This window comes from Somniosus microcephalus, chromosome 16 (assembly GCF_052327205.1).
Source record: "Somniosus microcephalus isolate GS21.2 chromosome 16, FLI_Smic_1.0, whole genome shotgun sequence".
Taxonomy (NCBI): domain Eukaryota; kingdom Metazoa; phylum Chordata; class Chondrichthyes; order Squaliformes; family Somniosidae; genus Somniosus; species Somniosus microcephalus.
Genome location: NC_141002.1, coordinates 10,588,534 through 10,603,965, shown reverse-complemented (window position 1 = coordinate 10,603,965; position 15,432 = coordinate 10,588,534). Strand labels below are relative to the sequence as shown.

Below are 15,432 nucleotides of genomic sequence, written 5' to 3'. Positions count from 1 at the left end.
CATACTTCCTGTCATCCTATTTACCCCCACAATGCTGTGTCTTTCCCCAGACCTGGGTTTTTCCTGAGACCTTTGCCTATGTTTTCCCCAATCTGTGTTATTTGTCCCAGCATTGTGGTTTTGCCTAACTCCTGTATCCAGCTGCAATACAAGCTCCTCTTCACATCAATCCTGGGACAGCTCAGCTATGTCTTAGCTCCTGGTGTCGTACGAGTCCATCATGAATGATACAAGGTGCCTGAGGAGCCTGTGCACCACACTTGTAACAAAATATTCTGGATAAGCAAGGGAGCCTGCATGTGGCAAACTCCCAGGAAGACTTTATTGTAGACTAGGAATGGTAATATTTCTTGCGGCCCCCTTGAGCTAAGGAGGGGGAAATCAGCCAGGTTTGCCAGTCCCGATAGCCATCCAGTGACCTGTGATGGATGTCGGGTGAGGATAAGACCAGGCTTGACCGTGATAACCCTCCTCAGTTAATGACCCTCATTCACAGTCGAGGCTCACTAATGAAGAATGCTCACTTGATCAAGCAGCCAGAGGGGAGCCAGTGGGAATGTGCTGCAGCTTCATCAGCGTCTTTAGGACAGCAGAGAAAATAAATTAGACGGAAAAATGCATATTGAGGGGGGGCAATTTCAGTCTAACCCACCCGTCGGGAAACTGACGGGATCGGGTACAACACTGGTTTCACACCCCGTCCGGTTTTACTCTCTATTGAAGTCAGTGGAGAGCAATATCGGACGGGGTGTAAAACCAGCGCTCCACCCAATCCCCTGGAATTCCTGCCCGGTGAGTTCGTTTCAAATTACCCCCTTGTTTCCCCCTCTTCTCCTCTTAGTCTGATATCGCTTCTTGTTCCGTTACACAGTTTACTGATGTACTTGATTGACTTTCCCCTGCTTTCTTCCCGGTCTAAATGTGGTATGTTTCTCTCTCCTCCCTGACCCATGTTATGCTCGGCACTTGCTGGTGTGGTGTGCTGGTTCACACAGTATCCATAAGGTGCAGCACGCTGATCTCAGACGTGTCTCTGCTCCCCCTGATAGCTTCACACTGTAAGTAATAATCCTCTCTCTGCACTCACACCTTTCACCCTCGGGTCGTGTTCTTGGTTCTGCTCCTTCCTGTCTTTTTTGTCAGTACTTCATATACTACACAGCCACAAATACAGTGACTGAGGGAATGAGCGAAAGAGACAGAGAGAGGCAGAGCTGTATCACTAATACCTGCACATAATACAGCTAGGACTGTATCAGTAATGATGTTCTATATACCCAGGACTGTATCAGTAATGTGTGTGTATCTAAAGCTAGGACTACATCATCAATTTGTGTATATGGACCCAGGACTATATCAGTTATGTATATATGTACATATAGGACTGAATCACTAATAACAGGGTCCCAATATTGATTTTAAGCCAATATTTTATGTCCAGGAACATGCTTTACCTCCTTTTACATTGCATTGTACTTCAGCCATTAATCACTGATGTGGAACTTGTTAAAAACTTTCAGAATCTAAGTATAGACAGTATTGGCTTCATTTCTCCTGTTCTCTGTGTTAGTAATATCTTCAAAGAAATCTAGCAAGTTTGGAATCAATTAATGAATTTGCATTTACACAGCACCTAATTGAGTCTCAGAAGTACTCCACGTAGAATTAATTACATTGCTTAGTTACTGTTGTTATGTGGGTAAAATTAGTTAGGCATGACCTGATTCTATACTGACTGCTCTTTTATATAATAATATAATAAAGTTATACTTACACAAATTATACTTTTGCAAGTGTTCAGCCCATGTCCTGTGAAAACGATTTCAAAGACTTTCCCCCACAATAGCTACACTCACTGGCCTATACTTCTAGCTGTGCCTCTTGACCCAGATGTAATCAAGCAAAGCTCCAGAATTGTTATCAGTCCTCTCATCGACCTAACTCGTGCTGGATCTGCTGCTGTCCACAGGCAGAATTCCCCAACTCCACACTCCGGCAGCACAGGAGCCGTTGTGTCTCGCAGACCAATCACTTGGGCCCTTCACAACCTCGATGTTTTCCCAGTATTTAATAAAGGAATGCAGGGTATTCTTCACTTTATGCAGAGGGTATTAGAAGACAAGTTCTCTCACATTCTGTGCTCCTCTGTTTTTGTATCTCAGAAATGTTGCCCGCAGTAGGCCAAGGCTGAGATGTGGAGAAGATCTATCACTGCCTGTGGAGTGTCTGTGACTAGAATAGTTTTGTCCAATACATTAGCCACATGTGGCTAATTGACAATCCGGATTAGTAAATAAAAATGAGTAATAAATATCGTCATGGGGCCTCTGATCTCAATTCTCATATTCGCACGGTCTAAATATGTGAACTTTAACTTTTCTGTGCGACTGTTGGAGAAATGGTAAGACGAGCAGCAGAGAGTGCGAGTGTTTCTTGATCGCTGTGCGTGCTTCACTCCCTTGGTTACTGCTCATGGGTTATCTACTAAAATGGTGTGAGACTCCAGACTTCAGCACCATGGAAGCTACATTGGATGGAAAGGGAAGCTGTCATAGAATGATACAGCACAGAAGGAGGCCATTCAGCCCATCGTGCTCTTTGGTAGAGCTATTCAGTTAGTCCCACTCCCCCGTTATTTCCCTATGGCCCTGTAATTTTTTCACTTCAAGTATTTATCCAATTCCCTTTTGAAAATTAATATTGAATCTGCTTCTGCCGCCCTTTCAGGCAGCGCATTCCAGATCACAACTCGCTGCGTAAAAAAAATGTTTCCTCATGTCGCTTCTGGTTCTTTTTCCAATCACCTTCAATCTGTGTCCTCTGGTTACTGACCCTTCTGCCGCTGGGGACAGTTCCTCCTTATTTACTCTTTCATAACCGTTAATGATTTTGAACTCTTCTATCAAATCTCCTCTTAACCTCCTCTGCTCCAAGGAGAACAAGCCCAGCTTCTCCAGTCTCTCCACATAACTGAAGTCCCTCATCCCCTGGTACCATTCTCGTAAATCTCCTCTGCACCCTCTCCAAGGCCTTGACATCCTTCCTAAAGTGTGGTGCCCAGAATTGGTCACAATGTTCCAGCTGAGGCCTAACCAGTATTTTATGAAGCATTAGTATAACTTCCTTACTTTTGTTCTCTTTGCCTCTATTAATAAAGCCAAGGATCCCAGATGCTTTTTTAACAGCCTTCTCAACCTGTCCTGCCACCTTCAGAGATTTGTGTACATAAACCCCAGGTCTCTTTGTTCCTGCACCCTCTTTGTTCCCTTTCGTTTATATTGTCTCTCCTCATTCTTCCTACCAAAATGCATCACATCACACTTCTCTACATTAAATTTCATCTGCCCTGTGTCTGCCCATTTCACCAATCTGTCTATATCCTCTTGAAGTCTGTTCCTATCCTTCTGATTGTTTACTACATTTCTGAGCTTCGTATCATCTGCACACTTTGAAATTGTGCCCTGTATACCCAAGTCCAGGTGATTAATTAATATATATCAAACAGAGCATTGGTCCTAATACCAACCCCGGGGAGACATCACTGTATACTTCCCTCCAGTCTGAAAAGCAATATGGTTAATTCAACCAATAACCGATTCAGCTAGCAGAAGAAAGCCTAGCCAATAACAAGCAGCTCCAACAGGGCATGTCATGTCAGCAGGCAGGCAGCAACCAAACCATGTTCAGGAAGGAGAGCGAGGGGGGCGGGGGATGGAGAGCGGTGGTTGGGGGGGAGGGAGAGCGGGGGAGGGAGAGCGGGGGGGGAGAGTGGGGAGGAGGGAGAGCGGGGGGGGAGGGAGAGCGGGGGGGAGGGAGAGCGGGGGGGGAGAGCGGGGGGAGGGAGTGCGGGGAGGGAGAGCGCGGGGGGAGGGAGAGCGGGGGGGGAGGGAGAGCGGGGGGGGAGGGAGAGCGGGGGGGAGGGAGAGCGGGGGGGGGAGAGCGGGGGGAGGGAGTGCGGGGAGGGAGAGCGCGGGGGGAGGGAGAGCGGGGGGGAGGGAGAGAGCGGGGGGGGAGAGCGGGGGAGAGGGAGAGCGGGGGGAGGGAGAGCGGGTGGGGAGAGCGCGGGGCGGGGAGAGCGGGGGGGGAGGGAGAGCGGGGGGAGGGAGAGCGGGGGGGGAGTGCGGGGGGAGGGAGAGCGGGGGGGAGGGAGAGCGGGGGGGGGAGAGCGGGGGGGGGAGAGCAGGGGGGGGAGAGCGGGGGGGAGCGGAGAGCGGGGGGAGGGGGGGAGGGAGAGCGGGGGGAGGGGGGGAGGGAGAGCGGGGAAAGGGAGCGGGGGGGAGGGAGAGCGGGGGGGGAAGAGCGGGGGGAGGGAGAGCGGGGAGGGAGAGCGGGGGGGAGAGAGCGGGGGGGGAGAGCGGGGGGGAGGGAGAGCGGGGGGGAGAGCGGGGGGGGAGGGAGAGCGGGGGGGAGAGCAGGGGGAGGGAGGGGGGGAGGGGAGAGGGGGGGGGGAGGGAGGGGGGGAGGAGAGCGGGGGGGGGGAGAGCGGGCGGGGCGATGGAGAGGGGGGGGTGGGTGTGGATGGACAGCACTGGTCTAGAATCCTGTGGATACACAGCACCTGAGAGGTTCTGCCATGATCTCCACTGCTCCATATTCTCAGTCACAAGCTCTGGTAGTCACTTTCACTTTCTACTAGTCTCTTACTGACTGTGTTTTCTAGCCCTCACACCGTCCCTGGTCGGCTGAGGATGCGGGTGAACAGGATCAGTCTCCAGGACTATGAAAGCATGCAGTACAACAAGGACAGGCTACAAGACACATGTGAGTAGCGGTGGACATACTGGACCTAATTCTAACCTAACTCGCCGGGCGGCAATCCCACAGGATTGGGTGGAACGCTGTTTTTGCACCCCGCCCAATATTGCTCTCCACTGACTTCAATGGAGAGTAAAATTGGGCGGGGTGTAAAAATAGTGTCGCACCTAATCCCGTGGGATTCCCGACGTACGGGTTAGGTTAACATTGTCCCCACTGAGCCTGTGTACCCGATGAGATAAATTGATTACATTATGAACAGTTACCCAGAGCCCCACACAGCAGGTGATCAGTTCTGTCACAGGGATAGTAGAACAGAGTGAAGGAAGTGGGGTGGGCTCCACCATCGATGGCAGGGACCAGGGCCAAGGGCCGGGGAATGAAGCTATGTTCAGTGTTATAAAAAAAATTGCAGCCTAACATTCAGTATCTGGCCAAATTAACATTTTATCTTTGAACAAAATGAATTCTTAGTAGCCTTTACACAAGTCTCAAAGAGTCAGTTAGATATTGTGATGGGAGATTACAGCAGCATGAGCTAGATGGCCCAAATGGCCACCTCCATCTGTACTGATCATTGTAAAATTATTTTACCATAAATTATGCCATACTGTATCTCATTAAAACATACCTGACCTCCGATGGATCCTGGAGTTTGAACGCTGAAGTATCTCCTCATGGCCTGTCTTCTGCCACCGGTCCCTCTCAACTGACAGCTTAACCTGTGTTTCCTCGGTACTTTTGGGTTAATTGTGCCATTTTCTGATTGGCCTCTGGCAGCGATGGTTACCCATTTAAAAACAAGGGCCTTGTTTCCACCATGCTTAACAATGATGATTGGGTGACAACTTACTGCTGTTGGCAAATCAAATGCCATAGCCTAGCACCCAGTGCCAAGCCAGCCAAGGTCCTATAGGTGAAGGAGAAGGTCATCCACAGATTGTCTGTGAGACTCGCTGCTACATCACTGTCAGAGTGCCATCAGAGGGCTCCATGTACGCTCCCTTTAAAGGATGACAACCCTGTCCCAAAAGGTAAGTGATCCAGGGTATATAATGATTTAACATTGTTACTTTTATCCTCCAGCCACCCCATTGGGAATCGTTGTCATCCATGGAGACTGTGACCTAAAGACCTGTCGCATGTACATCGACCGACTACAGGAGGTAAGGTACAAACCTGTGATAACTTCATCTTGTGGTGATGTCGGTGGACGAGGACATTATACACATTTCCTTCCAGCTGTGAATGGTGAGGAATGTGGCGAGAAGCTCACAGTTTGATCTCTGTAAAAGGGTCGAGCTTGTTGCTCCTCAATGGGGTTTTTCCTGTTAACCACAGGGGGTGTTATGGTCACCACAGACCATAAATGGAATCTGGAACCGCCTGGCCTGTGTGACCTGGCACTACACCCAGCTCTCGGGGCAACGAGCACAATTTCTAACGCAGGCTTACCGATGATTTGTTGAGGGTGGTTGACACACTATTGTTGCAGCTCACCTTAACTGAAAATCCTTCAATCTGTTTTGGAATTTTGAAACCTTCAATTAATATGGAGACAGGTCACTTCACAGAATGAATTCGGCGAAGCCTTTTCAGCAGTGTTAGAATGTTCTTTTGCCGGCAGTGATATTTTTGTGTTTTCCCCCCAGGACTTTTATCCGTTAACACCAGATGGACATCGGGTTTACTACAAGGTAAGCTGGGCTCAGAGACACTCGATTCAGCTGCTTGAGGACTGGCCTATGGCTAAACTGCTGATGAACTTCTAATAATTTGTCTCCCCTTGCTTCTGAGGGGGCTGTGATGTCTTCCTCACAGCTGTGTAGAGGGTAGTAATGGAGTCTTAGCTCTGCATGCTGGATAGATGGCCATCCGTGCCAACTCTCAGGTTTTAAACCAGCTGTATGATTCTCTTTGTTTGCAACCATAGCTCAGTCCAGACCTGGTCCTTTTCCTCTCAACACTGCTCCTACCCAAGTCCTGTTGGCATGTAAAGGCCTCTGCCTTACAGTCTGCAGTGGCTGGAATCACTTCAAGGAGCAGCAACACTTGGATAGGATCGGGGCTGGGAGGAGGGCAGGGGGAAGAGGTGAAAGTGAAGGGGAAAAAGAGAAGATGGCAGAAGCTGGCTACGGCTCTTTGGGCTTGGAAAATAGAGAGGTGTCAGCTAAAGCTGATGGTGAGGAGAGTGTGTTCACTAATGGTGAGGAGAGTATGTTCACTAATGGTGAGGAGTATGTCTGTTCACTAATGGTGAGGAGAGTGTGTTCACGAATGGTGAGGAGAGTGTGTTCACGAATGGTGAGGAGAGTGTGTTCACTAATGGTGAGGAGAGTGTCTCTTCACTAATGGTGAGGAGAGTGTGTTCACGAATGGTGAGGAGAGTGTGTTCACGAATGGTGAGGAGAGTGTCAGTGTTCACTAATCGTGAGGAGAGTGTCGGTGTTCACTAATGGTGAGGAGAGGGTGTTCACTAATGGTGAGGAGAGTGTGTTCACTAATGGTGAGGAGAGTGTCAGTGTTCACTAATGGTGAGCAGAGTGTCAGTGTTCACTAATGGCGAGGAGAGTGTGTTCACTAATGGTGAGGAGAGTGTCTGTTCACTAATGATGAGGAGAGTGTCGGTGTTCAGTAATGGTGAGGAAAGTGTTGGTGTTCACTAAAGGTGAGGAGAGTGTCAGTGTTCACTAATGGTGAGGAGAATCTGTTTACTAATGGTGAGAAGAGTTTGTTCACTAATGGTGAGGAGAGTGTCAGTGTTCACTAATGGTGAGAAGACTGTATTCACGAATGGTGAGGAGAGTGTCAGTGTTCACTAAAGGTCAGGAGAGTGTGTTCACTAATGGTGAGGAGAGTGTTAGTGTTCACTAATGGTGAGAAGACTGTATTCACTAATGGTAAGGAGAGTGTCAGTGTTCACTAAAGGTGAGGAGAGTGTATTCACTAATGGTGAGGAGAGTGTGTTCACTAATGGTGAGGAGAGTGTGTTCACTAATGGGGAGGAGAGTGTCCGTTTTCACTAAAGGTGAGGAGGGTATGGTCACTATTGGTGTGGAGAGGGCCAGTGTTCACTAATGGAGATGAGAGTGTGTTCACTAATGGAGAGGAGAGTGTCAGTGTTCACTATTGGTGTGGAGAGTGACGGTGTTCACTAATGGTGAGGAGAGTGTGTTCACTAATGGAGAGGAGAGTGCATTTACTAATGGTGAGGAAAGTGTCAGTGTTCACTAACGGTGAGGAGAGTATTGGTGTTCACTAATGGTGAGGCGAGTGTTCACTAATAGTGAGGAGAGTGTGTTTACTAATGGTGAGGAGAGTGCTAGTGTTCACTAACGGTGAGGAGAGTGCCAGTGTTCACTAATGGTGAGGAGAGTGTGTTCACTAATGGTGAGGAGAGTGTGTTCACTAATGGTGAGGAGAGTGTCAGTGTTCACTAATGGTGAGGAGAGTGTCAGTGTTCACTAATGGTAAGGAGAGTGTCAGTGTTAGATCCGTGGTCCAGTGGATAAATAATTACACGGATGCTGTACATAAACAAATAACAGGTCTTTACTGGAGAAGGGTAATCTCTAGACTGGAGTACAGAGGCATGTGCACAGCTTATATACCAGTGTGGTTACTGCCGGTCCTACAGTATACAGGAGCTGTAAAAAGTAGTTCTGACTTAAAGCACATACACTACAATTCCTCCCTTTTTAGATTAATAATACCCCCTTAATATTCAAATAACAATTACATTTTTACATGTACATTCAATAACAAAAGTCCATTTATAGATTCAGTCTTTGGGGCGGCTTCCTGACCCTTTCGGGATAGCGCCTTTCCGGAGGTTCTTGTTCTTGGTGCAGAGGCGATTCTGACCCCCTTTCATCGGGTAGTTCATCGGGTTCCACTGCTACTGGGTCTGAAGTAGATGCTATCGGTATGTCGGGTTCATCCCCAGGTACTCGAGACATGGGGTTGACGCATTCCTGTGATGCTAAGATCTGATCGACGTGGCGTCTCACAATGTTCTCCCCGACATCTACTGTGTACATTAATGGCCCCTGCCTTGTACATATTGTTCCGGGTTGCCACTTCTCTGTTCAATAGTCCCAGGCCAAGACTGTTTGCCCTACATTGAAGCTCCTTGTCGGCTTCTCGTTGATGTGCTGGAATTGTTTGTCCTCAACATTTCTTCGCACATTTGGTCTGAGCAAGTCCAGACGAGATCTCAACCTTCGGTTAAAGAACATCATGGCCGGTGTCTGGTTGGTAACTGCATGTGTCGCGTTTCGGTAGGCTAATAAGAAATTGTCCATCTTATGCTGTAGTGGAATTTCCTCGTCGCACATGTCCTTTATCGCCTTCTTAAAGGTTTGTACGAACCTCTCAGCCAATACATTGGTGGCTGGATGATACGGGGCGGATGTGTAATGCCTTACCCCATTCCTTTTCATGAATTTTTGGAACTCGTCGGACACAAACTGTGGTCCATTATCAGAGCAGATCTGCTCTGGCAAACCGTTTCTGGCAGATATGGTCCGTAGGACTGCAATCGTTTTCTCTGTAGTGGTTGAAGACATCTTTATCACCTCGGGCCACTTTGAATGAGCATCCACTGCTATTAAGAACATTGAGTCCATGAATGGACCAGCGAAATCAATGTGCACCCGTTGCCATGGAGAGGAGGGCCACTCCCATGGGTGTAGAGGGGCATGTGGTGGTGCATTTTGGACCTTCTGGCATCCTGAGCAGCTCTTAGTTAGGTCTTCAATTTGTTAATCGATTCCCAGCCACCACACATAAGTCCTAGCTAGGCTTTTCATTTTCACTCCCCCCAGATGACCTTCATGTAGCTCATTTAGCACTCTCTCCCTTAACTTGGGTGGAATCACCACTCTGGATCCACACATCACTGTCCCCTGGCATACTGACAGCTGTTCTCTTCTGGATGAGAATGCTGGCAACAGTGAGTCGCCATGTGTTGGCCATCCCCTCACCGTCAATTCATATACCCGTGACAGCGTCGGATCATTGCGGGTCTCCTTCTCTATATCCGCGTTTGTTACTGGCAATCGTTCAATTATCGACGAATAAAATATCTCGATAGGGTCCACTGCTGGTGCTTCCTCCACAGTAGGCAGTGGCAGACGCGATAGCCCATCAGCGTTCCCATGCTGTCTCGTACCTTTATATTCTATTTCATATTGCTTCGCCCCTAGAAACAGGGACCACCTTTGTAACCGCTGTGCAGTCATTACTGGCACGCCCTTCTTAGGATTAAAGATGGAGACAAGTGGTTGGTGGTCAGTCAGCAAGGTGAACTTCTGTCCATGCAGATAGTGGTTGAATTTTTTTATTCCTCATACTAGGCTGAGGGCCTCCCTGTCAATCTGGGCGTAGTTGCGCTCGGCTGAGGTTAGTGACCGAGACGCAAAGGCTACTGGCCTCTCCAACCCGTCTGGGAATTTGTGCGACAGCACCGCTCCAATCCCATAGGGTGATGCATCACATGCCAAACGAATTGGTAGTGCTGGGTTGAAATGGGCCAACACCTCTTTTGATGTGATCAATTCTTTACACTTCTGGAAAGCTCGTTGTTGTGTATGTAATATGTGTGCTACTTTGAACCTATGGACAGGACTGCACTACTTGTTGGGCGTAGTGATACGCAGTACCACTCCTGGCCATAGGGGTATAAATAGTACTGTGGGTACTGATCCCCCTCAGTTCCCGCCTGTGGGCATGAAGTAAAGACCTATGTATAGTCCCTACCTCCAACCAGTAAAGGCCTGTTTGAGTTATACGTTTAAGTCTTTGTGTTAATTGTTCAATACAATACACATACTTAACACTGGCGACGAGTCGGTTCGAACCCTGCGGCAGTTATTCCACAGCGGCTTCGTCCAAAGACAGGACGTTGAAGAGAGGTTTCAATCCTCAACACCCCACTCAAAACTGAAGGGCAGCAGAAATCCTGACAGCTTCCAGCGACTGGAAGCGACAGGCATTAGGACCCTGAAGCCTCCATCAGCTTGTGAACCGGAGTAAAGACAGGACTGGGGAAGAGAGAGAGGTAGGGCGATAGCGATCGGCAGATAAGGGCCGGGCCGCTTTGAAGTGAGGGGCGCAGCCGGGCCAGCGATCGGGACCAAAGATAAGAGCCGCACTCGGACTGAAAGGCGCGGCGGCTGCAGAAGCTCAAGGTGCGAGAGTCGCGGTGCACAGCGCGGGCTATCGATCGCGGTGAAGATAAGGGCCGCACTCGAGGGCTGAAGGGAGACGGCGTCGGGGGACGGGTGAAGACCGCCAAGAGCGGGAAAACCGCCATTTTGTGGGCGGAGGACGACGGCAAGAGCGGGAAGCCGCCATCTTGGATAACAGTAAAAAAAAAAAATCTGAGAAATTGCAAATCTGATAAAGTACTACAATGCCTAAACACGGGAATATTAGCAACTTTGATAGTGACATCGAAGATTGGGCCATATATGTTGAACGAGTTAAAAATTATTGTAAGGCCAATAAAATTCGTGAGGCTGATAAAGCACTAACATTATTAAATTTAATGGGTGCGAAGACATACGGGCAATTGAAACACCTGTTATCACCAGATGAACCGGCGGATAAGACGTTCGATGAGATTGTTACTGTCCTGAAAGATCATCTAAACCCCACGCCGCTGATGCTAGCGGAACGATTTAAATTTTACGACAGAAGGCAGCTACAGCATGAAAGCAATGCTGATTATTTGCTGGAATTGCGTAAATTAGCGAAATATTGCCAGTTTGGAACGGGATTGACAGAGGCACTTCGAGACAAATTTGTGTGTGGTTTATTTAAACAGGATACACAAAAGCGACTGCTCGAGGAGAATGAGCTGACGCTTGAGAAGGCGGTCACTATGGCAGCAGCACACGAAGCCGCAGCGAGAGGCACGGCAGTAATGCAGCTACGGTCACCGGAGCTCAGTGCACACAAATTGGGTGTGAGTTCTGGCAAATGTTATCGTTGTGGAAAGACAACGCATGATCAGAACCAGTGTTGGTTTAAAAACCAAGAATGTAGAACTTGTGGTAGGCTTGGACATATAGCTAGAGTATGCAGGTCAGGGAAGAAGACCAGCAACAAGAAGTCACCGCAAGGAAAATACGCAAAGGTACACAAGGTGACCGAACAGGAGTCCGATTCAGACGCTAGCAGTAATGAACTGGCTAGCTTAAGCTGTAATGAACTGGCTAGCTTAAGAGTACTCAACGCTGGTAAGGGTGCAGACCTCCAGACAATTTGGGTCACTCTTCAGATAGAAGGAGTCCAAGTAAAACTGGAATTGGACACTGGATCGGCATTGACGGTCATAAATAAGAAAGATTACGGAAAGTTATTCCAGCATATTCCCCTACAGGATACGGGGATTATATTGAAAACATACACGGGGCAAAGAGTGTACCCCATCGGGAAAATAGAGGTTGCAGTGGTCCACAAGGGCGAAGACAGTCAAATAATGGACTTATATGTGATATCTGAAGGAGGTCCTCCACTACTAGGACGGGAGTGGATTAGGAAAATGAATATGGACTGGCATTTCCTACAAACAATAACGAGTGAGAACTCGGTGAAGATAGTCGGCCCAGACTCTGGAACGGATGATGGTAAGCCCAACTCAGGTGCAAAAGACAAAGTTTCAGCACAGAATTCCACTGAGCAACAACAACATAGTTTAACTGTGGATTCTGAGTCTGGCAAGTCTACTGATGTGCCCATTTCTGAGGGACACCGGGCTCGAACTCAACTCCATTTCAAACTACAACAGCAATTAGAACAAATGCTTCGCCGTTTTGAGCAAGAGTTGAATGCAACGAAAGAGTTCTTTGATATAGAGTTGGAGAATCTGGAAAGACAACAGAAGCAGCTGATGGAGAAAATGGAGCAGGAGCACACAAAACGTCTGATGTCAGAGGAGTTAACGGTCAGCCAACTCCTGCATATGCTGAAGGACAGGACTCTGAAATGGGAAAAACTTGAACATGAACTTCAATATTCAAACGAAAGGGGTTTGGAGCTCTCAAAGGTTATTGGAAGAGCTGAGGTGGCAACACAGACTGAGATGACTGCAACAGAGCAGCCCTTGGATGCCAAAAGTACGCTGACTCACGTCAACGTAGAACAACAGACCGCTGAAACAGCTGCTCCGGTAGAGGGATTGCATAGTCCGATCAATCAATCTCCAAAGGAAGTTGAAGTATTAAAATCACAAATGAGGTCACTAGTAAACGACTTGCTGAAAGCCCAGAAAAAGCTGGATGCAGAGGTACACATGAAGAAGTCTCTTCAGGAAAGATGTCTGGATTTGGAACAAGAGCTGGCTAACGTCCAGCTGGGTATGGAGGAAATAGACGACCCTCTCACTGGTCTAGCTCAGGACGACACCGAATATTACGATGTCCTGTCCTGCCCAGCTTGTAACTTCGACTCCCAAAGTGCAGAAATCATGGAGGAGCACCAAAAGTCTACGGAACATCGGGAGAAGCTGGCTCTACGACGGAAACAGGAGGAAGAGAAGGAGGAACTGCGCATGCAGCTGGCAGCTGTGGCAGCTGACAATGGAGCCCAGAGAGTCTCCAAGAAGCAGAAAAGGAAAAGTAAAAACAGAAGATGACCCATCTGAACCATTATCACCTCTACCAGATCACACACGTGGTCCCTCCGAACGGAGCCAATTCAGTTCGGAAGTTCAAACTGTTAAATCCATGGAAGGACTATTGAATGAGTCACTCCAGCAACGTGAACCGACTACACCACAGAGATTGAATCTGTGAACTGTTTTCCGCAGAGACTGAATCTGTGATCTGTTTTGACATGAAGTTATCTATGTATCTATGTTATTCTGTTATGTAAACCTGAAGTTATATATGTATATATGTTATTACGTTATGTTAAATGGGGAGATGACTGTAAAGCTAGGAAGGGAGGAATGTTGTGTATGTAATATGTGTGCTACTTTGAACCTATGGACAGGACTGCACTACTTGTTGGGCGTAGTGATACGCAGTACCACTCCTGGCCATAGGGGTATAAATAGTACTGTGGGTACTGATCCCCCTCAGTTCCCGCCTGTGGGCATGAAGTAAAGACCTATGTATAGTCCCTACCTCCAACCAGTAAAGGCCTGTTTGAGTTATACGTTTAAGTCTTTGTGTTAATTGTTCAATACAATACACATACTTAACACTCGTCTACGTTCGTCATCCCACTTCCATGGTACCCCTGTTTGCAGTAGGGTGTTCAGCGGGTGTAATACCGTGGACAAATTTGGTAAGAACTTGTGGTAGTAGTTTACCAGCCCGAGGAACGACCTCAGTTGTGACACATTTTCCGGTGCTGGAGCCTTGACTACTGCCTCTATCTTGTCAGGGGACTTATGTAACCCCTCTTCATCGATGACGTGGCCGCAATACGAGATCTGTTTCTGGAAAAACTCGCACTTGTGGCGATTAGCTCGTAGCCCATATTCCTTTAATCTGGCGAGCACCTTCTCCAAGTTAGCGAGGTGATCGCCGTCATTTTCGCCCGTGACCAAGATGTCGTCCAAACAACACTGGGTCCCTGGAATCCCTTGCAGGACCTGATCCATCGCCCTTTGCCAGATAGCCGGAGCCGAGGCTACTCCAAACACTAGCCGGTTGTATTGATAGAGACCTTTATGGGTGTTGATCGTAAGGTAATGTTTCGAAGCTTCTTCTACCTCCATTTGCAAGTACGCCTGGGCTAGATCAATTTTGGTGAAGCGTTTACCACCAGATAGCGAGGCGAAAATATCCTCAATTCGTGGAAGCAGATATTGCACTGTGTGAAGGACTGGGTTCACTGTCACCTTAAAATCCCCACAGATGTGGACCTTCTTTGGTTCCCCAGGCGTATTACTCAACGACCTCTTCATTACAGGAACGATGGGTGCAGCCCACTCGCTCCAGTCCACTTTGGACAGTACTCCTGAATGTTCCAACCCTTCCAGCTCTGCTTCAACCGCTGGTCTGATCGCATAAGGCACTGGTCTGGCCTTCAGAAACTTTGGGCTTGCATTATCCTCTATTTTAATTGTTGCTGTTATTCCTTTTAGTGTTCCTAGTCCCTCCTGGAACACTTCTTTTGCATCAGTTAGCATTTTTGACAGTCGTCCAGGTGTGACGTCGTCATCCTTTTTGGCCTCAACCTTCAGTGCCTGTATGGAATGCCAATCTAAATGTATCTTCCGGATCCATTCACGTCCTAGCAGTGGTGGTCCTCCATTTGGCAATACATTTATATCCATTTTAGGTATTTCCTGACCTTTATATGTCACTTTCCCCCTTATTTTTCCTTTGGGGTAGACTTTTTGCCCCGTATACGTCTTCAAGACAATTTCTGTAGCTTTCAAGGGTATGTGTGAAAATAGCCGCTTGTAGTGTCTTTGATTTATGACTGTTAGAGCTGACCCTGTGTCCAATTCCATTTCCACTTGGACTCCGTCTATCTTGAGTGTAACCCAGATAGTCTGGTGATCCTCCATTTCGGTTACATTATGTAGTTTCAGACAACCCAGCTCCTTGTTTCCGGAGTCTGTGTCACTTTTCTGTTCGTCTGAACCACTGTCCATCACCTGGTGTACCTTTTTGTACTTCTCCTGTGGAGATTTCTTACTGTTGGTTTTCTTCC

General features: G+C 48.0%; 1 protein-coding gene across 1 annotated transcript in view; it reads left to right on the top strand.

Moving 5' to 3' along the window:
* The window catches only part of dgki (diacylglycerol kinase, iota), a 369,448-nt gene that overhangs the window by 234,674 nt on the left and 119,342 nt on the right, over positions 1 to 15,432 (top strand). Inside the window, exons 19-21 of the mRNA XM_086008600.1 lie at positions 4,661 to 4,761; positions 5,842 to 5,921; positions 6,408 to 6,452. Of these exons, the coding sequence (XP_085864726.1) occupies positions 4,661 to 4,761; positions 5,842 to 5,921; positions 6,408 to 6,452 (226 nt within the window). The remainder of the gene's footprint in view (positions 1 to 4,660; positions 4,762 to 5,841; positions 5,922 to 6,407; positions 6,453 to 15,432) is intronic.